This window comes from Netta rufina, assembly GCF_964035555.1.
Source record: "Netta rufina genome assembly, chromosome: 11".
In the NCBI taxonomy this organism is placed as follows: domain Eukaryota; kingdom Metazoa; phylum Chordata; class Aves; order Anseriformes; family Anatidae; genus Netta; species Netta rufina.
Window position 1 is genome coordinate 20,269,790 of NC_140134.1, and position 24,059 is coordinate 20,293,848.

The 24,059-nt window shown below is 41.2% G+C and overlaps 1 protein-coding gene across 2 annotated transcripts in view; it reads right to left on the reverse strand.

The window, feature by feature from the left end:
* MEGF11 (multiple EGF like domains 11) overlaps positions 1-24,059 on the reverse strand; it is a gene marked incomplete at its 3' end in the record, with an annotated part of 188,964 nt that overhangs the window by 45,611 nt on the left and 119,294 nt on the right. For both annotated transcript variants that reach the window (XM_084293131.1, XM_084293132.1), the window contains exons 8-10: positions 6,977-7,097; positions 5,258-5,421; positions 4,751-4,853 (exon numbers count right to left, since the gene is read on the reverse strand). In XM_084293131.1, the coding sequence (XP_084149257.1) occupies positions 4,751-4,853; positions 5,258-5,421; positions 6,977-7,097 (388 nt within the window). The remainder of the gene's footprint in view (positions 1-4,750; positions 4,854-5,257; positions 5,422-6,976; positions 7,098-24,059) is intronic.

Consider the following 24,059-nt stretch of genomic DNA (forward strand, 5'->3'; position numbering starts at 1 on the left):
TGACTTTGTGTATGTTGCGGCAAAGAGGGAGGCTGCTCTCATGAGACATGAACGAAGTCTGAAGGTGAAAAGTACCAACACAGTGACAAAATGGTTCTTCCTCTACCACCACATACAATTTTCATACTTGTAGTTGCCATTCTGATTAACTAAGAAGGATTTAACTTATGAAGGTTTTTTTTATAATCATCTATGGGATGCATACGCCTTTATTTTCCATCTTACCTCTACAATACTGTCTTATTTTCCTCATGCATCTGGGGACGTTGAAACCTACTGAATAAACTTTGGCTTTGGATGTTCAGAAAAGCTACTGAGTTTAGCAGTTCAGTGCGATAATTGAGATAGCATCACAACGACAGCGTTCTATAGAAAGCAGACAGCGATACAAAAAACAAAAGACACAACCAAGATTCCGATAAGACAGCATTTCAGATTAAAGGAATTCAGATAAACAGGATTTTAACTGACCTTAACATTTACAGGAATGGAATATATCCCCCTGTAGACCACTTTCTGTTTAATCCCACTATAATATCTAAAAGGTTAACAAAATACACACTGCCACAATTAACTTGAAGCACATTGACTTGTTACAGGGAGGAAATGGGCTTGCTGGGAGTATCAGCCAGGCCTGTGGCTTCTCTTTCTGTAATCTTTTTGCAGGTGGGATGTCTGACTGTGAAAACGAACGGACATGGGTCTTAGAGTCAGGATGAGCAGCGGCTGCCTCTGGCTTCCCAGAGAGTCCTGCAAACTTGGCCCAGGTCAGGCACAAAGCGAGCACCTCCAGAAGGTAGAAGACAGAGCAGCAGCTACGAATAATTCAGCTATGGGGGGCTGTACTGAGTGAACCAACTAAAGGCTATGGAGTAGTATTGGTTCTGGCATCTGTAAGGATACCATTTCGGGTAAGAAACACGCAGTCAGCAGCCACCTCGAGGAATGAGCGCTGGGCTGCTGGGGTTTGCAGCGTGGCTTGCAAAACCCAGCTGGCTTAGCTGCAGCTGTGCTTCCAGAGCAAGGCTACCCAAGTAGATGGCCCTCTTCTGTCCAATTTCAGGTCATTTATTAAGTGAGAGGAACCTGACTGAAATTTGAGTCTATGAGAATCCAGGGGAGGATTCACCTCAAGCCTGCTTCCCTAGGACCTGTTTGCTTCCAAAGGACTTCCAGGAAACGCTCCACCATGCAGTTTTACTGCACTTGCATTCTCTCCGAGGATACAGTGTGAGCGAGATCCCTAATTAAGCAAATGCAATTAGCACTGAAGCACTCCATTTTCAAGCATTTTCATTTTAACCTGAATGTACACAAAATAGCACCTCTCTCGCAAATGACTGGTAGCTGTAAGGTATCTGTGCGCACACGTACACGCAGACATACACAGCTGCAAGCACAAAAGCGATACGTATCTAAAATGCATAGCAGATCCGGGGTGGAGAGACCCTTGTTAATCTTTAGAAAGCAATCAGTCTAATCAGACAAGGCTCGATCCTGCTGGCGGCTACACTTTTCCTTTTTAACCTGGCAGTAGACATGAAGACATCTTTTAATTTCAAGGATACTATTTATATGTTAAGCATCTGCAAGCTCAAGAACTCCATTCAGTGCAAGGCTAGGACCTTATTTCTATCTGCAACTGACATTTTCTTCATATGGATTCAAAGCCAGCTTCACATCGTGTCAGCAGGTCAGATCTGATTTCGGCCCACATGTGAACAAGTCTCACTGTACTTGTACCATGTGAGAGCCTTTTGCCAATGTGGCTTTGGTCTTTTAAGTAAAAAGGTTACAGTTTTCCTGCTATCTACAAAGCTGTTGGTGACACAATGTGCCTGTGTACCTGGTTGGGTAATTTTCAGCTATAACATCAGGGTGCAATCATGTTCAGATCTGATCTGTCTCAGGGTCTAACTTCTGCCTTTGCCTGCACATGTGCAATTCCCCACTGAACTTAACGGAAACCGTATATGCATGTCTAAGCAGCTTGTTGCCAGTGTGCTTATTCATGCACACAGCTGGTCTGTACAGCTTTGTAATCTCCTGGCTGATACGTGGGATTCTCTTCATCATCTTCCCCTCTGCCAAGTTTGCTCCACTCCTGAAAATTACCTTTTCTCAGCTGGTACACATGGAAAGGTGGGAGAGCATCGCCCTGAATAAAAGACTCTTGATGGGTGGCAGTCACAACATAATAAAAGGATGGTAGACTGCTATTAACTTATATTGTATGCTACTCTTTCCGTACCTTTTTTCTTCTTTTCCCAGTCTTCCTCCATGCTCCTGCCGTCTATCAGTTTCTGAAGGTTTATATCAGTAACATCTTGAAAACTACTTTAAAGAAAATGGGCTCAATCTTCCCCTTGATCTCTACACAGAACACTGACATCAAGGCGGGGAGTCCCACATGTGGGATGAACATACAGAATATGCTGTTTCAGATGAAGTTTTGTGGCTGTTAGGATCAGAAAACCTCGTGAATTCTCTGTCTGGTGTGAGTGGGTAGGAAAACCTTCAGATGTTCCACGATCCTGAACTTTTCTGATCTTTTTCAGGCCATGCCTAATTAGTACCAAACTCAGAAAGCACAAATTTAAGCCTGAATTATTTATCACATCATATTTATAAAATGCACTGCAATACACATCATGGCCCAGTTCACAACAACTAGAGATAAGATTAATCTTCTACCGATGCCATACTCCTTAATATGAAAATATAATTATCTAGCTGAAGAGTTTCTTAAATTACATACTTTCAAACTAGTATGAGCAGAATTTATCCTTGTGTCTGGTGCTAAGCCAAGTGGAAAAAACATTGAGAGCAGAATTGACAAAACACATGTTGGCTCTGTCTGTCTATCAGCATTTCCAGTGCACACCTTACATGGTCCTGTCAACATCTCAACTCAAGCCTGGTCTCAAATACTAATATAATATTTTTCTCCCAGAAATGTGATCCTGAAGAAAGGAGTTCCAGAACTGCAGAGACATATTGAAGAACAAAGAACTTAATTTGCACCAAGTGTCCTGCAAGTTACCGTACATTTACCTTACCCAATACAGAAATTAAAAAGAGGGAGATATCACTGAAATTATTCTTACTTTTAGTTGGAGTAATTTATATCTGCACTTGATGTACATTTACAGACGTGCATGTGCTTGTGAAAGTACAGAGTATTTGTTTCAAATGACTTTGAGAAAATGCTATGCCTTCAGTCTGTAAAGTGTAAAGTCTGTAAAGCACTTTCATCTGAAATGCTACATACAGAAAGATGTGTAATAAGCCTTTAGAGTAAATATATATATATATTAATTTACTGTACTTTTAAAAACCATTTTGTCCCTTGAAAAAAACTCACAATGACTACAGGAAAACCTATCAACTGTTCTTCTGATGGGCATCAATAATGTACAGTGGAGTTTTAAAGCTTGATAGATGGATATATTGATGGTAAAGAGACTCAAAGAGTGATGAATGCAGTCCAGTGAGTGAAGAACACAAGCCAGAGTGGGTAGTAGTGAGCTTATGAAATGGATTCTCATGCGGGAAAAAAACACTTTTCAGGGATGCATGCCCAATACCTTTGTAAAATAACTCTGATGTAAGTAATGTTTGTATAAATTCTTATTTTTGCATTTTATTTAATTCTAAAATTATGTTTTCCATGAAGTATAAGATATAATTTTACTGCTTTTGCTTCATGCTTCTAAGAGCTGGGCTGCAGTGGTGATGTTCTCTCCATTAGAAATACAAGGCATGTATTATTTTAAGGCATAAATGAAGGGTTAAGGTAACAGTATCCCCAATGTCAGCTGCCTGATCAGCGTGCCTTTCTACGTACATCTTTCAACTTGTACTAGTTTGAAAAACAATTACATTTTCCAAATGAATTGCTGTTAATACCAATACATTTTGATTGTCAGTGCTGCTGGTGTCTCTGCAGATATAGGCAAGAATATAAGCTAATTTCCCTCCAGGGCCTCTACAGAAAGCTGAGGGAGATTAACCAGTATTTTAGGCAGCTAAGTGTGAAATACTGGTTGGGTCAATAACTTGTCCTCCAGTGCTGCTATGTTAGCTGTCAAAAGCTGGCAAAAAGACATATCAGTATGGAGTCAAGTGCACGTCTGATCGTACTGAAATCTCCAGCCCAGACTTTCAGACTTCACTGAATATTTCTCTTGGCATCTGTGTAATCACGAGAGCTCTTTGTCAAACCAGCACTAATCTGCTCTCCATAACCATCCTTCCGTGGGATAAGAAGCATGGGAAAATGGAAGAACATAAAGACAGCAGTTTGTAACAAACCTGGTTTTGTATGATGGAGCAGCTGTAATGACTCTCAGCATCCAGAAGACATGTACCTGCATCCCCACGTATGATGGCCAGAGGATTCACTGTGGCACAGCTGCACCCCCATGGAAAGGGCCATTCAAGGAGAAAAATGCTGCAGGATTACCAGATGATCTGCATCCCTCCTGAGGATTCTTTTTACAGAAGGCTAACATCTGGCTGCAGGTTTGGAGCTATCTTCAACTAATTTGAATACAAATTTAATGAATGCCAATTTTTGTCACCAGCATGAGTGATTTAAATGTGGGCAAGTTCAGCTGATCTTGTCTCAATCTATTATCTAAAAGTTTGCAGTCAGAAGTCCGGTACTATAACTGATGCAATAGCAAAAGACAAACAAACAAACAAATAAACAAATCCCAAGTTTTATATAGTTAATTCCTAATTTTACCTGTCCAGCCAGCAAGACAGCAGCAGTAACCGGTGACAGGATCGCACCCATCTGCATGGCTACAATCACAACGTTCGCTGCAATTAAGACCATATGTTCCATCCTTCCAAAAATATAAACAAAAAAGTCTCTCAGTAATCAGTTTTTTGTCCAAAAATGTGCAATATCATCTATCACGTCCCTCCTAATGCTGAGTCGCATTTTTAAAATTAACATACAGAGGAGATAGAAATAACTCAGTGCCTAACATTTCTATATAGAACCAAATGAGGGATCACTTTAAAATATGATGCTCAAGAAAATGCAGATAGCATTGCAATAGCTCTGATTAAATATAGTGCAAAACAGAAAATATCTACTTGATTGCTAGAAACCCAATCTGTTATTTATACATGATTTCCTGCAGGTATCCATGGACAAAATAAGATACTGACCTACTGTATGTTTCGAAGAGCTATGCTGGCTATGCTTTAAAAGGGGATGCAAGACCATCCCAGTCATACTTACGGGACAGGGCTGGTCACAGTACTCCCCTTGCCATCCAGGTGAGCAGAGACAAAAGCCATCAGCTGGCCTGCAGGCAGCTCCATTTGTGCAATAGCATGTCTGGTTACAGTTAAGACCCCAACTTCCACTCGAACATGGAATAGAGCAATCCATTCCTTGCCACCCTGAAGAAAGTTATAAAAGAAACAGCATTTGGGATGTTTTCACAGAAAAAAAAATAATGCTGGATTACAGCTATCTGCTGTAATATTTACCTCAGGAGAGTTAAAACATCCTGCAAAGGTGCATCGTGCATGTTTTCTAGACAGATCTAATGGTCTGCCCTTTTTTTGCACAGCACAGCATGAATGGCAGCGTGCAAACTGCAGCTCTTTGATTCTAGAACCAGTTTCTTCCTGATCTTGGTGTAAATAAAGACACTGATCTTAGGGTCAAAGATTGGCCCTTTAATTATGAACTATTAGCTTCCTCTGCCAGCATCTATATGTGGAGAAGGGTGGTGTAGGTGTCACTGTGTTGGCTGTTTGCCACATTAAGGTGTCTGATTCCTCTCTGGGAACTGCTCAGGCAGCAAGAGAATCTGCTGAAGACCTGCTGAATATAAGACACTTGCTATTTGATGCTGCCTGTTTCTTACCTCATATTTTTTGAGAAGGATATTTAATATAAAGAAGCTATTACACACACAGAAAAAAGACCAAGGCCATCATTTCTAACCATTAAGGCTCAAATCTTAACTACCAGCCGCACAATGGCTTTCATTACAATGCAGCTGCATGTAATGGAGTTGAGCAGTAACTCACCGTTTATACACCCTCATTAAACGGGGTTCTACAGTGATTCATTAATTCATGTTTGAAATGCCAGATTTTATTGTTATTTGCCTCACTTCTGTTTTAGGGCTTATTAATGCCATATAGAGATAACTCACGTTGGTATTCTGGGGGAAGGCACCACTACACAGGGAAGATAAGAAACATCATGTTATGGAGTGCACAAGATTTCTCAAGTGATTACTGGGTACATGAGTTATGTTCACTACCAAGCACATACGGGAATTCTGGACATATATGAAGGACAAAAATAGGTGAGTCATGTAGAGAATCTCCAGAGCAGGCAAGACTTGTTTTCCAGACAAGGGACAGCCACATCCTCCAGCCCCATGTTGACTCAGGAGACAGAGGACACCTGCACATGGCTGAGTTGTCACGGTGTAAGTTGTCACCAGAGGACGACAACAAGACAGGCTCACACCACTGACAACACAATGGGCTAAAGGAAGGCTGAGCAGGAGGCTGCCTCTGCTCCTTTGCCCAGCTGTGTTACTCCAGTCATTGGAGGGAGAAATGGCGCTGTTGAGTCCTGGAGAAATGGGGCATTAAAGGGATAGAAAAAAGAAAAAGAAAAAAAACCACACACCCCAAAAGCCCAGTTTGGGGTTTGTTTCATACTTCTTTCAGAATGGAGCTGTGGCTCTGCAAGCACACTTCGTTCCATGGCCTATTCTTGCGGCACAGTGGTTAAGTCTGGCCCCTGTTCAGGGCAGAGACAAAACATACAGTCAAGCCCCTGTTGAGTTTTGATACTTGGGCAGACCATTGAATTACCAACAGGCACAAATAGATAGTGGAGTTACTGACTGCACAGCTGTGCCACGTTAAAAGGGGAGAAGCCTTGATGCCAAATTGTAGACGACTGTTAAATCTGAATTTTGTTTACCTTCTTTGCAAATGCATAGACCGTCCACGGGGGAACATGCGCCATCATTTTTGCAATTACAAACTGATGAGCAATTGGTACCATAGGTTCCTTCCATGCAGGTAATGGTGCAGTCATCTCCCTGCAAACCAAAAAAAAAGACAGAGTCAGATAAAGAAATCTGAATTGCAGGAAATTCCCATCTCTGCACAGGGAGGCTTTCTCCTTCAAAACAGTGAGCAGAGTGTTATGAGTTGATTGCTGAGTCTTCAGCTCTCGAGCAGTCACTGCTGCTTCCCGTGATTATGATGCAATTAGTGCTTTGATTGACTTGGAGGGAAGGGACAAGTTTCTGGCGTTCATTCAGCAGGAGGTGTGTAAGTTACAAAAACAAACCTCCTAGAACAGATGTTAGATCATTAAGCAAAACATCACTTACAAAACACTAATCACAAAATATACAGTCTGAAACTGTGCAAAGATTGCTCTGCATTTCTTGGAAAATATATTCTAAGAACACGGTTGTTAAAAAGCTAAAGGATATCCTGTGTGCTCATCTTCCACAGACTGGCAGAGAGGCAAACTGCATGACAGGTGCATTAGACCTTCTTGATGCATAGCTGGTACCTGCATTTGTTTTCAGTTAATTTGCATGAGATGGTGACTTTGGGAAGAATGCTGAACAAGGAGTGATGTGTACGACAGAGACAGGAGGCACAAAGAGCAAAACACAGAAACAGACAGTCTTTGTCCTATTTCCTGACGCTGTCCTTTAGGTGTTGGGAAAGCTAGGAAGAGGAGGGTAAATACTTATATATTACAGAAATATACAATACTTCAACAGTAAGTGTTGGTACACTGTATGCACTGATTAGCTTGTGTGGCTGTAAGACACTTTTCCTTACTAATGTTGTTCATCTGATGCAATAAGGGAGATAAAAGATAAAATGTGAACACAATCCCTTTAAGCCTATACAGTAAGTCCCACAGTCTAGTCGACATATGTTAGCACATACACGGTATTTTTACTCCGTTTTCTTCTATGTGTAGTCTTGACTTTCACATCACAAATTAGCTCCTAAATTTACTTCTTCAGTGAGTCAAACTGTAATAATTTAATCCTATGTCAGAGAAAGCTATCCTACTCCAAAGTTAAATAGTAACTACATTGCACAGTGTGACCTATATCATAGCTCAAGGGAAAAGATATTGGTCAAAATGTATTTTTGCAGGTGAGACGCTTCACTGTGTGATAGGAGCATCCATTTATCAGGAGATAAATGCACAAAATGTCAGCTTCCCTATGCCATGGCGAGTACCTCCAGGAGCCTGTATATCACAGTATCAGACACTGAGACAGTAAAAGGAAATATGACCAGATTTTGAGCACCATAAACCCCCATATGCCTGTTGTTCTGCCGAGCACCAGTAGGACTCCTCCTATTTTATAGTAAAAACTTTGGTTTAGGGGGGAGAAATGGTTAAGATAGGTACCACTCAGAAGTAAATCCTACAAGCCCCTGACTTTTGAGTGAAAGCAGTGTTTGCAAAAGATGCTATCTTTGACCTTGGTGGAGTAAAACAAGTTCCTCTGAAAAGGCCTGGCTGTAAAAGGTGCTGTCTTGACAGCCAGCAAATCCAAGCACGCTGCCCCTCATTACCCTGCCAGCATGCCTACAGAATGAGCTACAGGATCCCACAGCTGAGCGGGATGGCAGAGGGGCATTCAGTCTCCACGCCTAATCAATCGTCTGCCTTTCTCCTGTGTGTGACAATTAGACAGCCAATTAGTGCCACCTAGAAAGCTGTATCTTGTGTGAACGAAACTCCCAACTCATTTCAAGTACTGCGCAGGAGTGCTGGTACTGCTGTAATTTCTATGACAACTGACCTTACCTGGATTTGAACTGGTGATCTAGAAGTAAAGGAAAATTCCTTTGAAAAGGAAAGAAGAACAGAGTGATGTGGAGCTAACATATTCCCTTGGGAAGCTGATGAACTAAGACAGCATCTGGGCCACGGGCAGAAGGAGAACCAGGATTTCCAGCTCTTCAGCTGGCTCCGTGACTGCGAGTTGGCTCGCGTGATGCAAGGTTTGCCCTGGCCATGTGCTGACAAGCTGGTGCAGATTCACTCCTTTTCTCTACGCCCACTCTGCACAGAGGGCAGTCAGACAGGCAGAATAATTTGGGTACGTCAAAGAAAAGGTGCCATATACAAGCTAAGCATCAGGATGTGTCTTCCTCACTCAAAACTCCTTTGAGTTTTGGCATTTACTGCAATAGACTCTGTTTTGTGGACTCCCAGGTTAGTCATTCTGGCTGTACACCTTACGTGCCCTTACCTTGCAACAAACCTTACCGGAGAAACTAACTGGCTTAATGAGATTTCTGTCTCTGGGTTTGACAAGCGAGACCTTCAGAACTCTCAGAGTGACAACTGCCAAATATCCTTAACTTCTTAATTACATAAGAGGAAAATGCACTTGAACTATAGCACTGGCTCTAAGATTTTATTAATTATAAATGCACACCCCGTTATTAACATTTTGAACTTGATTGGGGAGAGTGACCTATGAAATTAAATGCATTCAGGTACTGTTAAAGATATGTAAATTCCACCTCCCTCTCACCACCTGCCCAAGTGAATAATGCTGCAGTGTATGTCTATCCAGTTGTTAATGAGTTATACATTCTATTAAACCGATTTTAAATGTTGTGCATTGAATCTTCAATCTTGCAATATGGTACTTTTTATTTCTATCCTATTTAGTAAAATTAATCAACAGCTGTGCTTCTTATGTTGATTATTCTTTTTTTTTTCTATTAAGATCAGGAGGTTAATGAGAATAGTGAAATGTCTGGATGTGGTATACATGATAGGAAGGAGTAGCTAATTCAATCAAACATATAACCCTGAAAATGTTAAAGCTATATTAAGAAATCTAGCTATAAATAACTTGGTATTTTACATCTCTATTTTCCATGTCAGAGTGATCCATATGGACACCACAGACTTTCAGAAGTGTTTCGTTTCTTTCAACATTTTCCCTTAGAGTGCCCATTTTATCAAAACATATCCCTGACGTCTACTCCCTGTATTACCTCCTGATTTCAGGGGTCAAGTCTGACTCTAAACCTAATCTGTGGAAAAAACTCTCTTCACTAGGTGTTGGATCAGGGCCAGTTGCAGTAAATGTCCAGCTCCTCGCATAAAGCAGCATGTTCCTGCCCTCTTCTGTGCATTCCTGGGCCCAAATCCATAAGATGGCATCTCCGTACAACCAAAGACAGGGTTTCCCATGTCTCAGCACAGCTGCTTAGAAGCTAAAAGGAGTGAGTCCTTTCTTGTTTGAAATTTGCATCTGATAGGATTACCCCAACATTACAAAGATCGAGGTGGGCTTCTATGGTCCCTGGGACCCTAAAATTCAGCTTTAAATGAAAATGAATGGTGCCAATAATGTGGCTACCACCACCTATATGACCTTTCATAGCTTTAATTACTTCAGAAATATTAACAAATTGGTGCTGAAACTAAATGACAGACCCTTCTAGCATCAGGAGAGGTTTCGGCACACGATTCCTGTTATTGTTAATTCTCCCCTATGTATTGAGGGCGAGGCCCAAGGAACCAAACGCCATTAATAACTCAGGCTGCCAGCTCGCATCCATCAGCATCAAATATTAATAGACTCATGAGGGCCAGAGCATACGTCTTGCCGGATGGCAGTCAATAATACGTCTTGTTTCTGTTCAGGCAGAGGTGAAGATTTTCTTCCTCAAAAATTATTATTGTACAATATTAGTAGAGCTTAAAGACACACTGCTGCCTTAGGTGTTAACTGTGTTAACAAGCTCTGGCCACTTCACGAAGTGTTTTCCCTGGATTAATGTTGCCCTAACAGTAAGTATTAGATTGCTTGTTTCTGTTAAAAATACATTCCTGCTGTAAACAAGGGCCAACTTCCTTTAAAATCTTTTTTCTGCATTCAATAAAAAGACTTTTATTTACTCCTATACGTTTTGGATCAGGCCTTTAAATCACTGAAATACATTTTAAAAGGAAAAAAAATGCGATCCCAGACTGTAAGAGGAGTTAATAACCCAGCAGCGGTCACCAACACCCAGCAAAGTCTGCAGCTATGCCTGGCCTCTCTGAAAGTTTGACTATTTAAGGACATTCAATTAAGAATTTCAGAAGTAACTACAACCTACAGGAATATATTTGCCTTGGAGTGCTAAAGGCTGGTTCCACTGAAGTCAGTGGCAAAACAGAAAATCAATTTTTCAAGGCCTCTGCAATGCAGAAGACTAACAGGAGCGTTATTGAAGTTGGCATCAAGTTTGCATGATAAAGACCTCGGTGACGGGTTGGTTCGAGTGTTCTGGAGGTTGAACCTGCTGAGGTGCCGCACGTCCCCTGTTCCTGCGCAGATTGCTGGGGGGGCTGACTGCAGTGAAAGGCAACGTGTTTGAGCCTCTGGTCATCTGTAATGGGACTCCAACTGCCCTTAGATATTTAACATGGTGTCTGATCTCCCCTCTCTCCCCCTCGTCACCTTTCTTTGTGCCCGGTGAAGTGGAGGTGCAGCACCTGCCAGCAGCAGCAGGGCAAGCTGAGTGCTCACGGTGCAGGCGTGAAATGGGAAGAAGGGCATGGTGCAGGGCCATTTGCATGTAGCGATAAGCAGATCAGAAAGAAAAAGTGCAAGTGCTGTTTGTAGCTAACGTCTGCATGTCCAGATAAGGTGATTGGTATGGACTTAGTACGTAAAAGTACATATTTATGTGTACACACTGAATGTGGCACACCAGTGTGCCGGTACACGGTGTCTGGGCACTGATGCAGATCACAGACACAGTTCTGTATATTTACTTATTTAATTGTAAAATTTACAATTAACCCGAAGTGGTTCTCCACAAACATTCCCTCAAGGTAAACATATGGTATCCAGCAGCACAAACTGGCAGAACAAACTAATTTCCCTAATGGTGTTCCGGTGGAAATTAACGTGCTCTTCATAAGCGTATTAGCAGCAGTAGGAAACTTTGTACTTTTTCTGGTCATCTCCTCTACCCTCAACTCAAGCAATTTATTCATGACCTTATGATACAGCATCTTTAGTTTCCCAGACATAATGATGTCCTCTGGCTGAATTCCTTTCCCCTCTGGGTGTTACTAATTACTCCCTGCAGATGCTATTATTGGTGCTAATGATATAATGCAGAAAAAAGTTTGGGGACGGATCTTGTGCCCTGTACAAGCCAGGCTTTCAGTCTGCAGGTAATCAGTGTTACTAAGAACTGACAAATGTTCCTTTACCCATTTTGTAACATGGTATGATGTAGCTGTGCTAGAGTCTGATACACATCTAAAATGGCACAATGAAACCACTGATGACCTTATTCAGTCTCCTTTTCCCTCCGCCCTTTGTATGGAAGAAGATGGAGTGAGGTAGAAAGGACAGGAAAGAGCTTTCTTATGTTCAAAAAGTGACATTTTATGTCACTTCTTAAGTCACAAGCTCATGACTCACCCAAAGACACAACCCCTTCACAGTCCTGAATGCTGTATCACATAACCTTTCAAAGTATTATAAATGCTTTATCCAATATTATTTAATAAATAAATGAAATAAAATGCATTTTTGATCTTGTTATAAAATACACAGAGAGCTTACATGTGCACATGCACAAATCCACCAGCTCTGAATAGAAAGCGCTGGTTTCATTTTACCGGCTGTAGCCAAAGCCTTTGTTGGGCTGCTCAGGTTGAGAGGGGAGCACAAGGTCCCACAAAGGCAGTCGTGGCACAAAGCTGCTGTAATGGAGCAGGACTCTGTACGAATAAAGGCAGCAAATTCTAGCTTTGTGAGGTGGTGGTAGTTGTTTTTTTTTTTTGCCTCCATGAAATGAAGTGAATACAAATACAAATAAAACTTTCATTAAAAAAAATTGATTTTTCATACTAAACAGCAAGCTTGAGTTGGATTTCTGTCAGTGAGCACTACAACCCCCCTCACCACAAGGGAATAGTTTTCTGGTTTGCACTAAAAATATGCCCAATATCAGTCAGTTATCTACAATTAAAATAATCCATTCTTACTGTTCAAGCCATCTAAATATGGGCATTAAAAAAAAGAAAGAGACTTCAATACGAGAGCAGGCAAGACCCCCCGCACTGTAAATCAGTGTAGCACTGTTGCTGGCCAAAAAATCTAGACTAACTTTACAACACTTGAATATCTGCCTGGTTTAGTATTTAGACCTTAACTGCAGAGCACTTTAACGGCAGCAAGGCAATGAATACAGCCTCATATAATTAAATGTGTTCACAAGGAAAGTAGTATGGAGAGTAAAAAAGATGATCATCAACCTCTGAACAAGATTTTTTTTATACAGTCAGCACTTTTCACCTAATAAAATATCACAAAACACATTTATCCATGAGGGACCTCTCCAAAAATAGGAGATTGGATTTAGACTGGGTAAAACAACTCCTACATCTTTTCCTCGGGACATTTCTCCTGGTGAGACAGTGCATCGTACCTGAGAGGACAGCCTCCCCCGGGCAGCCTGTAATGGAGTACAAGCAACAAAGCCACACACAGTTCAAAAAACACAGTGGAGGCCAATGTTCAGCTAAATCAGATGGGTGTGCAGAGCTTGGCCAGCCCCAGCAGCTGGCTGCGTAAGGGCAGGATACTAAAACAAGCTCCTAATTCTGTTCACAGCTGAGCTGGGGAGATTGTTTATGGAACAGATATTTCAGGTGGAAATGAAAACATCTTTAATACTTGGGTTTAGATTTAGTTACTGGGAAGATGTATTATCGAGGCAGGTCAATCATGTCTGTATCAGGAGGGTTACTGATACACATCATGGGGCCAGATGGATAACCAAGTTCCTTTTTTGTAAAGCAATTTAAATCTGGAATAGGTCCACTTTAGGTTTACTCAGGTGAGGCATGGAGCAAACTCTCAGAATATTTTAAATTTAACTCTGGGGAAGTTATATAGGATCACAGAATCATTGAATGGTTTGGGTTGGCAACCCCCTGCCATGGGCAGGGATGCCACCCACTTTGATCGAGTTGCTCAAAGCCGCAGCCAGCCTGGCCTTAAAGACTTCCAGGGATGGGGCATCCACAACTTCTCTGGACAACGTGGTCCAGTGCCTCACCACCCTTACAGTAAAGAACAGAGAAAGTCAAATATCTGCAGGGCTCATTGCTGCTGCTATAATCAACTTTCAGCAGCTGCTATTCTACAGTGCTCCAAAAACCATGGCCATATCACAATTAAATGTCCCAAAAGGTAAAATGACCCAGACATAATGTGGATTATTTCAAGTCGGTGGAAAGCATTTAAATGCCTGAGAAGTAGACACAAGATGTGCTCTTCATGATGTACTCAACAAGCTACTTGTGCCCAAACTGTGGGACAGAAGCCAGCCCTTGAATATTACTGGTAAAGACAAAAAAAGCCCTGCTTTCTTCTGCTTTTTTAGATGGAGAAATTTGAATTGCAGTCATCACTACGGTAAAAGAAAAGGAACAACACTAACCTGATGTTGCCTCTACCAGTGCCAGAACCACCCTGGGAGGCATGCAGAGACCTCAGAGCCACCACCCTTCTTCACTAGCTGCAGCTGCACAGTTACAAGCTATGTGAGATAGAGAGAGAGGAAACAGATCTGGATGCTCCAATTTCTGTCTTCCTGTCTGTTTAGGAGAGGCCCTGTTAGTGCAGAGCAAAAGCTCATCTGGTCCTCTTCAGTAAGTATCTACAAGAAGGCAACCCAGCTGGCTAATTCTGCCCCAGCTAGTGTATGGGAATGTCCTTGTCTGGGAAATGGACATGGTTCCTGCTCAGTCCACACGAGCTGAGTGGCACAGTCCAAGATCTGCCTTATAAAAGATTGTGGTCTTCTGACTTTTTTGCACTAATAAGTTTGGCTCTGGCTGACAAGTCTGAACAACTCTGCAAAAAGGACATTAGCAAAAACAGGGAATAAAAGGTATCATTTATACTTTCAGCTTCTATGACGTCCTCTCGCAAGAAGATCCACAGTTTAATTATAACTACAAAGGAGAAAAATTATGTTTATTTGTTTGCTTCAATCCACTGCCTGTTTTTTAATTGGGAAACTTCTTATACTGTGATAAATAGCAAACATGCGTTCCTTCTTCCCTTCTCCAATGATGTAAGGGACCTCTCACATATCTACCCTTGGTGACCCCTTTTCTAAGCAAAATCATCCCCCTCTCTTATTCTCATTTTATGGGAGCCATTTCACAATTTAATTACACATTCTGTGAAAAGCACTATCTTTGTCTTTAAACCTGCTGTGCAATCATTTAATTGGTTGCCCCCTGTTCCCGTGTTATTAGAAATAGTAAATAATCATTCCTTGTTCGTGTCCTATGCACCAGCCTCAGTTCCATAGATCTCTATCACATCCCTCCTCAGCCATCTGTTTTCTGAACTGAGTCCTAGTTTATCGAGTCACTCTTTGTATAGAAGCTATTCCAAATAAAAGATGATCTTTGTCACCATTCACTACTTCCATTATATCCTTCGTAAGCAGCAATCAGCCAAACTGCATGCAGTAATTTAAGATTTAGATATATTATGGATTTATACAATAGCACAAAAAATTGTTTTTCTATCCCGTTTTGTTCTTTTCCTGGTCATTCTAACTGCTCTAGCTGGTGCTCTGGGTTGGTTTGTTTTTTTGACTGGAGATGAGCACTCATTTGCGTATTTCAGAAAACTACCCACTGTGATTGCCTGATCTCTGTCCCTGAATGGTAGGAATTAAATTAGAATTCACCTTTTGTGTGTTTACTTAACATTACTTTCTCCTTGTATATTACTTTGCATTTCTGAGCACCAACTTTCACCTTACCCAGTCATTCCGTACCACAAAACCTTTCTGCATATATGCCATTGGCTTTATATTTGATTATACCAATAATTTTACACTGTTGGCAAACTTTCTTTTAGCATCCTTCTGCAGCTGTGCTCTCCAGTTAAGGATAATGTCCAAGTGCGGTGTCAAATCCAAACTTCCCTAGCATGCACACCGTGGTCACTAGCTGAGACCTGCATCTTTCTGTAGCAGAAGCTGACAACAAGTTCAGCACATCAGTGCATGCCTGACCTCTTGTTCACACAGAGTGGATGGACTGAGTCCAGGAGGAGTTAAATGTGCTGTGCACAGCAGGTATCCTCAGCCAGTCTCTTGCTAGGGGCACTGAATCACAGAAGCTCTGAGGATGGGAAACATGCAGGCAGGGGGCTCACGATGCTTACAGCTGCCGTTGACATCAGTTCTGGGCTGCCTGATCCACACTTGAAAGGATCAAAGCAAAAAAAAAGAAACCATCTACATACATAGGTGGAAAATATTCTTTATGGCATGAAATGAATAACATTTCATGTCAACTTTAAGCTAATGGGGTTTGTGATGCAGCTTCTGAAAAGCTGGTAAATAACCTGGCAATCATTCACAGGCAGATAACAGATGTTCTCTTCAAATTTTCACACATTTCCTAAAACCAAAAACCAAAAGCAAGACAGTCCAATACCTGGTAAAAGTTCAGCTGCTCTTCGGCATAAGAAACACAGCAGGATTTTCCACTTACACAGTTCTGATCATAAAGGATAAAACCTCCCTCATCCTTTGGCAGTATAGTTAGAAAATAAAATAAGGAATTAACCAGTGACTTGGGTGACTGTAATAAAGTCTGTTTGCAATTTGAACCACCAAGAGAATCAGCTGCCAACACTTCTATGCATTGATCCACAGATAGTGTGGATAAGGATATGTACATTTAGAAGCTTAATAGATGAAAAGAGACACTGCTATTGGCAAGCAGTTTATTCCTCTGCAAGCTTCAGTTCAAATGACTCAGTCTGAACAGGATATTGAGCTCCAGTGATACTGAATGAGGCTACAGAAACGGAAATGCAATTTGACACAGCCACATTGCCAATTAAGGATAAAATACAGGAAATATGTCAACTAGTAACAAAGACAGAGGCATTCAGGGTTTCTATATGAAGCTGGTTCCTTTGGACCCACTTAGGAAAACTTTGGAGTTATTCAGGTACATAAAAGTGCAGCAGAGCCCAGAAGTAAAAGTAAATATAAGAAGAAAGAGGAAGAGATTTGGGACTGCTCACAGTTCTTATCAAATTATAGGCACTGTGTGTAACTGAATCAGTTCTCATTAGTAGAGGCAGTCACTGAGACAAATTTCACTCTTGTATACCTGGGACAATCCTACTGAAGCTAGCAGTTATGTTCAGGTAAACTTGGGCTGACAAAGTAGAATTTGAGCTGTCACAGACAATTTCTGGAGCTTGTACATTGCCAAGAGAGAGAGCCAGCAAAATGAAACAGAACTACTTGATAAAATGATCTCGAAAAAATCCATTGATTTCAAAGAAAAGGATGCAGTTTCCACAACTGAGGGAGACCCACTGTGTCTTGTGCATCCAGTGACCTTGTTAAATACTCCGGTACAATAGTTCAGCCAACAACAAATGCCCTGAAGTGAGAGAAGCCCCTTCATTACGGCTCATGCAGCCAGGTGGTGACACGACCGCTGTCAGGCTCCTAAATGCTGTGGCCGCCAGTACTCCAGCAGAAATGTCTAATTGGTCAATAGGAGCTCTGGGGGGAGAATGCCAACAAGCCTAATAGGCAGCAAGCACCTGGTTCATTGATATAAAAATCAATAGGGGAGCAGCTTAGTCTGAAAGCCTGGGAATACACGGGTGGTCTCCCCATAATGATCTTCCCTATGGGGATCTGCATGTAGGATATATTCTCCTGTAACACAGCAGAGCCAGAAGAATCCATTTGTGAGTCATTAGTGTAATACTGGTTTTAGCCTGCATCCCGTTCCATTGCTCTGTGGTGCTGTTCATTGTTTCCCAGTCTACATGCAGCAGGACCATCTCAGTGGATCAACTTTCAGGAAAGGCACCTGCCAGTTAATAAAGATGCTCAATCTGACTGGAATGCAGTGCTTATGATGCCATTCTGAAAGCCCCAAGTACCTGCACTGTTTGTCCCCAGGAAGAGTCCCGTGGGGACTTTGAAATGGATCACACAGCCAAGCTTGACCTGAAGCAGTGGTTTGTGAAGGTAAAATGGTAAATGGCTCAGTTTGCCAACAAATCTGCCAGTCACTGCTGATAGAAAAGGGGTTTGTGATGTGCATACTCATCCACAGGGAGCTGGATCGAGACCAAAGTCATTTTGTGCAGGCTACTGCACAGCCAAGAGAAGATAGTTTCCAGTCTGTACTGACCTGGCCTGGATCAGAACTACTAGCCTAGAGATGCAAAGCTCTGGAGTCTGTTGTTAGTCCCAATGGCCTAAAAAAAACAAAAGTATGTCCATTTTATGCACATAAATATATACTTCTGTACGTATAGAGAGACGGTAGGAAAATCCAGAGATCATCAATGAAAAGAGAGATCAAGATCTGTTTTTCTTCTGGTCTATGAATATGCAAAACTCCTGATAGGTACAAGTGATTCCTGACCAGCGCTATGTACATATGGAATCAACCAAAACACAGGGCACGTGATGTTCTTATTTACACTAAGACCTTTAAGCATCCAACCCAGCTAACAGATAAAACTTCCATACAACTAGATACTGAGAGTTCCTTCATTTCAAGAAAAAATTTCCAGCTCACCCTTAATTAGGTTGTATGGAGCAGAACTGTTTTTTTATGGTATGCTTTAGATCTGCTACTTGTTCCAAATCCACTTGTAAAGTTGTTTCTAAGCTTAAAAAATTAGCAGTTGAGCTTTCAGACTCCATCTAGAAGCCACCAGGAAAATGCGCATTCTAAGGACAATGGATACCTTAAAAATGAGAACTAGGAGAGAAGTTCTTGAAGACAACCACAGGTAGTACCGAGGACTTGGCTGTGTTATTGTGACTGTTTCACAGTTAATAGCACTTTTGTCTTTAGCCACTTTTCAAGCGCCATGTAAATACCATTTTTAATTTGACCTATCATGGTTTTCCAGAGCACAATTACATCTTCCATGTTTAAAAATAATTTCACGCTATGCTCAGACTTAAAACTCACACACGTTATCAAAGAGACTGCATTTCCTTCTTGCTGACTTTGACAAAACGATCTTCTCAAAACTGTTCAGAACACTTCAAAACTAGCAGCTCTTTTTGCTGTTTCTGCAGCTGCATCAAACCTCCCTCTCTGTACCCCAGCAGTGACTTTCCCTCTGGCATTGTTCCTTGTGTCACCAGGGATGGTCCTCCCGAGTTGGTTTTGCCTTTCCTGCCGTGTCTCTGTACTTCAGGGGTGGCTGAGGAACCAGTCAAAGCTTCTTAAAATGAAGCCCACTGTGAACTCCTGAATAACTGAGGAGAAACAAAGGTAAAGCCAATAAATGGGAAAGAGTTCAAAAGGTGAGAACACAGGAATCAATTCCTTCCACGTCATGCCTTAATATGCAGTCTTTGTTCAGGCAACTCCTAATCCTTCTTAGGGAGTGTGATGCTTGGTACCTTTAACCTCATTATGTAGGGAGGGGATTATGAAAATTTGATGTGCGTGAGCCCATCTGAGCGCTCTTTGCTAGCTAAAATGTCAGAGGGGACCTGACAGAGAGACCGGGGTACTGCAGTGAGGTAGGAAAGGCCAGGGAGCCCAGGATATAGATCTGTGGAAAACAAGGCTTTTTTAGTTCTACTACCTATACGAAAACTTGTTTTTACTATTAATTAATAATAAATTCACTCCAAGCTGCAATCCATGCTCAAACCCATCTGCACAGTATGGATGCCTGTTTCCATACCTGCTGCCACTACTGCTAGCCATTCACATTGGCTTTGAGACATCGCATCATGAATAAAATAGGAAAGCAGTGAGAAGAAATTGCATCTTACTTGTGCATCTAGGTAATTCATGAAATGAGACTTGGGAAACTATTTTTGTTGCCTGTAATACTCCAGTTAATTGGACAACTGCTGTGCCAGAAAACCTTTTCCCCTCCTACAGCAAGTAAAATTTATACTGGTGATTGGTAACAAGAACATCTTGATAAAATGGCTGAATTTATTCTATACCTATAAATGAAAAGAGTTCTTAACAAAGGGGGGTAACTGATACGCTCAGTAAATCAAGGATAAAAGGACACAGGCTCTATTGAAGATTTTTCCCCTCGTCTTTTCTTTTTAAACCTTTTGATGAGGTGCCCTGTTGCTCAGAGATGAGCTTCCACTGAAGTACTTTTGGAATTATCTCAAAGAGAAACAGATCATTTAAATGAGTTAAAGCCCCCAAAACAGATCCACTATCTCCAACCTTCGGTTCATTTTTTATATTAAGAATTTTATGAAATTTATAAAATAACTTCACTACTGAAACAGGGGCTTATAAGAGAAAAGTCTCATTCTTTTTTTCCTTCTTCCTTCTGAACTGGTGAAGGATGATACATTTAGAATAAAGATGAAAGCAAATATGTAGAAGAGAGGGAATATTCTGATAAAGTTGTATTTATCACCTTGAGTGTTTAGAAAACACCTACAGCCATTGATTCTTTAAATTCCTCCAGACCTACCTGGGATTGTGGACCTTCAGGGAAAATTCAACTGAAGATAAGATAAGGTGCTCCTTTCTAGTTACTTCTTTATTATTTTTTTTCTTCTTTTAGACAACACAGAGAATTTTAAAGGTGTAGGACAGGAGAGCAGGCTTTTTTTTTTTTTTTTTTTTTAATATAGATGGAAAGATTGTTTTTTCTCTCCTGTATGTTTTCTTTGGGGACCGAGAGCTATTGCATGTGCCAGAAGGAAGCCAGTCATGGCTGGAATACTCAGCAGACTGGATCTGTAACTTCTCTATGACCTCTATGATAGGTAAAACAAAATTATGGTTTTCCTCATTTCATAGCAGGATAAATTGGTCATTTTACTCACTGGGTAGGCATGGGGCAGACTAAGACTGGCCTGAGACTGCGTGCATTTGTACTGAGAGATTATCTGTTACAAAATTTGTTATACATTTGCCACGCATTTGCGCAGTTTTATAGCAATATAATATTTACTTATTTTTCCTAAGTGCTTGAGCAATTGTTTATGTGTGTTACGGGTGCTGACTTTTAGTCCAATATGCTGGCATGTATGTTGGAAGCAATTTGTACTCCTGCAGTAGAGAAAACATTATATAAAGAAACTCTGCCAAACTAGACAAACTTATGGATGTATAGACCCAGAGGAAGGCATCTGTGCACTATCCTTAAGTGCACAGATTCACGCTGAGCTCAGTGAGGATTTATATACACGAGCACTTACATGAGGATATATTTGAAAGGCAATTTTGATGCATGTGTCAACAAAAGATGCAAATGACTACAGATGTACAGAATTGAAATCCATCTTGGAAAGTTTTAGGGAATCCAAGCGACATCTCAAAAGCTGAAAAATCTTGTAGTAAGAGTTCATCTCTCCTGTTGTTTCCATCTTTTCCTGTACTGTATAATTCAGGGATCAGCTTGTATGGGATCTACCAATATAGTCAAGGAATAGAAAAATGTCAAAACGAATTCTTTCATTTTGGTGATGAAGTGCTAGCTTTGCTTGCCAGCATGCAGGGTTCAATAAAAGCAGACAGGTCTTCAAAAAATAGCAGCATAAATAGATGAACTCTTTAAAGTAATATAAGTTCTGTCATCTAGATGTGAAATATAGACCTAAGTGTCCGTCGAAGTAAAGGCTGACCGCACATTCCACAGATAAGTGTTAAAGTTTTCTCAGTGTCTTGGGCAGAGAAATGTTTTAACTACCTATCTCCTTGCCACAATAGACAGAATGAAAGCATTTGAAGTTGAACACATTTTTCAAAGGAAGAAAACAAAGCATCCATAAAGAAACAAAGGCATATCACAGGATGAGGTGTCTAGGTAGCTACTGTTTTCAAGAAAGTTGCAATTAGCTGTGCAATGGAGAAGGTGAAGTGAGTTGTATTTCAATAGCATCTGTAACGATTTCAGTGGCTAGAAAGCTGATAGGTATGTGCAGGGGGTTGGTTTCAAGATTTCCTTGTGAGACAGAAGGTCAGGATTCCTGTGGTCTCCTGTCATATTTAATTCATATTCTCTGGCCTTCTTCAACACATTTATTGAATTACAGGAATAAAATTCAATGAACCAAAAACAAAGAAGAGAGGACAGGGCAAATCCTGATTTCTTTTACATCCCTATAGCAAAAAAAGACTTCAGTGGGCTTGTAAGAGAGCATCTGAAAGCAGAATTTGGAAGGAGGGGGAGGTGCAAGTTAGTATAACCCTTCTCATCACCCCCGTAATTGAATCCAAATAATTTTTTGTAAGGAGTGAATATTTGTGTGTGGGAGTAAGGATCCAATTTCTACTAGTTGAGAATCTCCCTGTCTACTTTTTAAGGGTAATCTTTGCGTAGTCCCTGTGTGCTTTTATCAGATTCCTTCTTGCCACGAATGAAATGGCAGCAGACTGGCTTTTCAAAGCCATTCTTCAGAAAAACATCACTGGCAATTCATCATATGAGTACTATGGGGCAATTCTCAAATATTTGAAAACTACCAGCTTCGGGGAAGTGCCCTCCTGGCCCTATTGGCATACTTATAATGATGGTTCCCTGCAGTCATTTTAAGTAATGGATACAACCCCTTAACCCTCCTTCAAAAGTGAGATGCAGTAAGCACAGGGGTTACAAGAGGCCTGCAGTGGGGACTCTAGACCTGCTCCTATTGAGGAGCTCTAGACCTGCTCTGTGATTTTGGGGAGTAAGACCTTGTTGTGTCCCCTCTGCTCCTGTTATTCTGCTTTTATCGTCCTGTAGGCTGTCTCCAAGAACCGAGCTGTTGTGGGTATAATAGTGGGTCACTCCGATTTCTCAGCCACCTCTTCAGACAAATCTACACACAGCATCTGCAGTTAAAATAGTACAGTGCCCTCATCCCACGGTTAAAATAGTGCAATATCCCAGTGTGAACACAGTTGTATCAAAACCTCATACATGCAACCTGTACTGATACCCAATAACATCCTTACACCAGTGTAATTTGTTTTTAGAGTCAGGTATGTGTAAATCTGGTTGTTGAGTCTGACCCAATATATTCATCTAAAATAAAGATGATATAAAAGGCTTTGAAATTCTATCCAAAACTGCAAACTCACCAATATTTAGCATTGGCATTTGAATTTTTGGAAATGTCAAAGCTAATAAATAATGTATTATTTTCTGAGCTACAATGTACCTTTTTATTTTAACACTTGAATCTGCTTAGCTTCCAAAAAATTAAGAGCTCTGCACACGGACATTTCAACCTATGGGATGGCTGCCTTTCCACTTAATACGTTTAATAAAGGTGACCAGATGCTTTGTGTTTTTAATGGCTTGTTCTGCATCCCAACAAAATGTCCCTGTTTTGGCTGTGATAGCAGATGATTCATTCTGAAACCCAGCCCAGCTGCCCTGACACAGCCGAGGCAGGGCACAGTTAAAAGACAAGCCATCTGTGCAAGACAAGTGGTCTGGAGGAGTGCTTTGTCAGGAAGAGACTGTGATTTCTTGGTCACTATGTTTTCTAGCTGGCCAGTACCCTTAAGCATCCTATGGGTCCAACCTCTGCCTTTGTAATTGTGTCCCACATGCCATTATGCCCTCTTACATTCCCCTCACCTAGAAACCCTTTACCCTGCTCTGCTATATAAGTTTCTATGTTTCCATGAAGTGTAAAATGTTGATCCCACTTTCATTCTTCCCAACCACATGTCAAAATTTCTGACCTCAGAGCTGCATCAGCCAAGCTTCATGCTAGAAAAAGCAAGAGGGATTCATTTATGGCTTTTCTGAATAATTACCTCTGCCCAGTTCTATATTAACATCTCTCTACTGTCCGTGCTGCCAAAAGAGACATCCTGCATTCAGGAACAGACACTGCATTGCTTGTGGGCTGCCTGAATTCAAGGGCAAAACTCTACCGCAGGCAGCGCTCCTGAAGGCAAAGCCTGGTCTTGAGCATGTCACTGAGAAAAGCCACTGCAAGCCTTGAGAGGGTCCTGG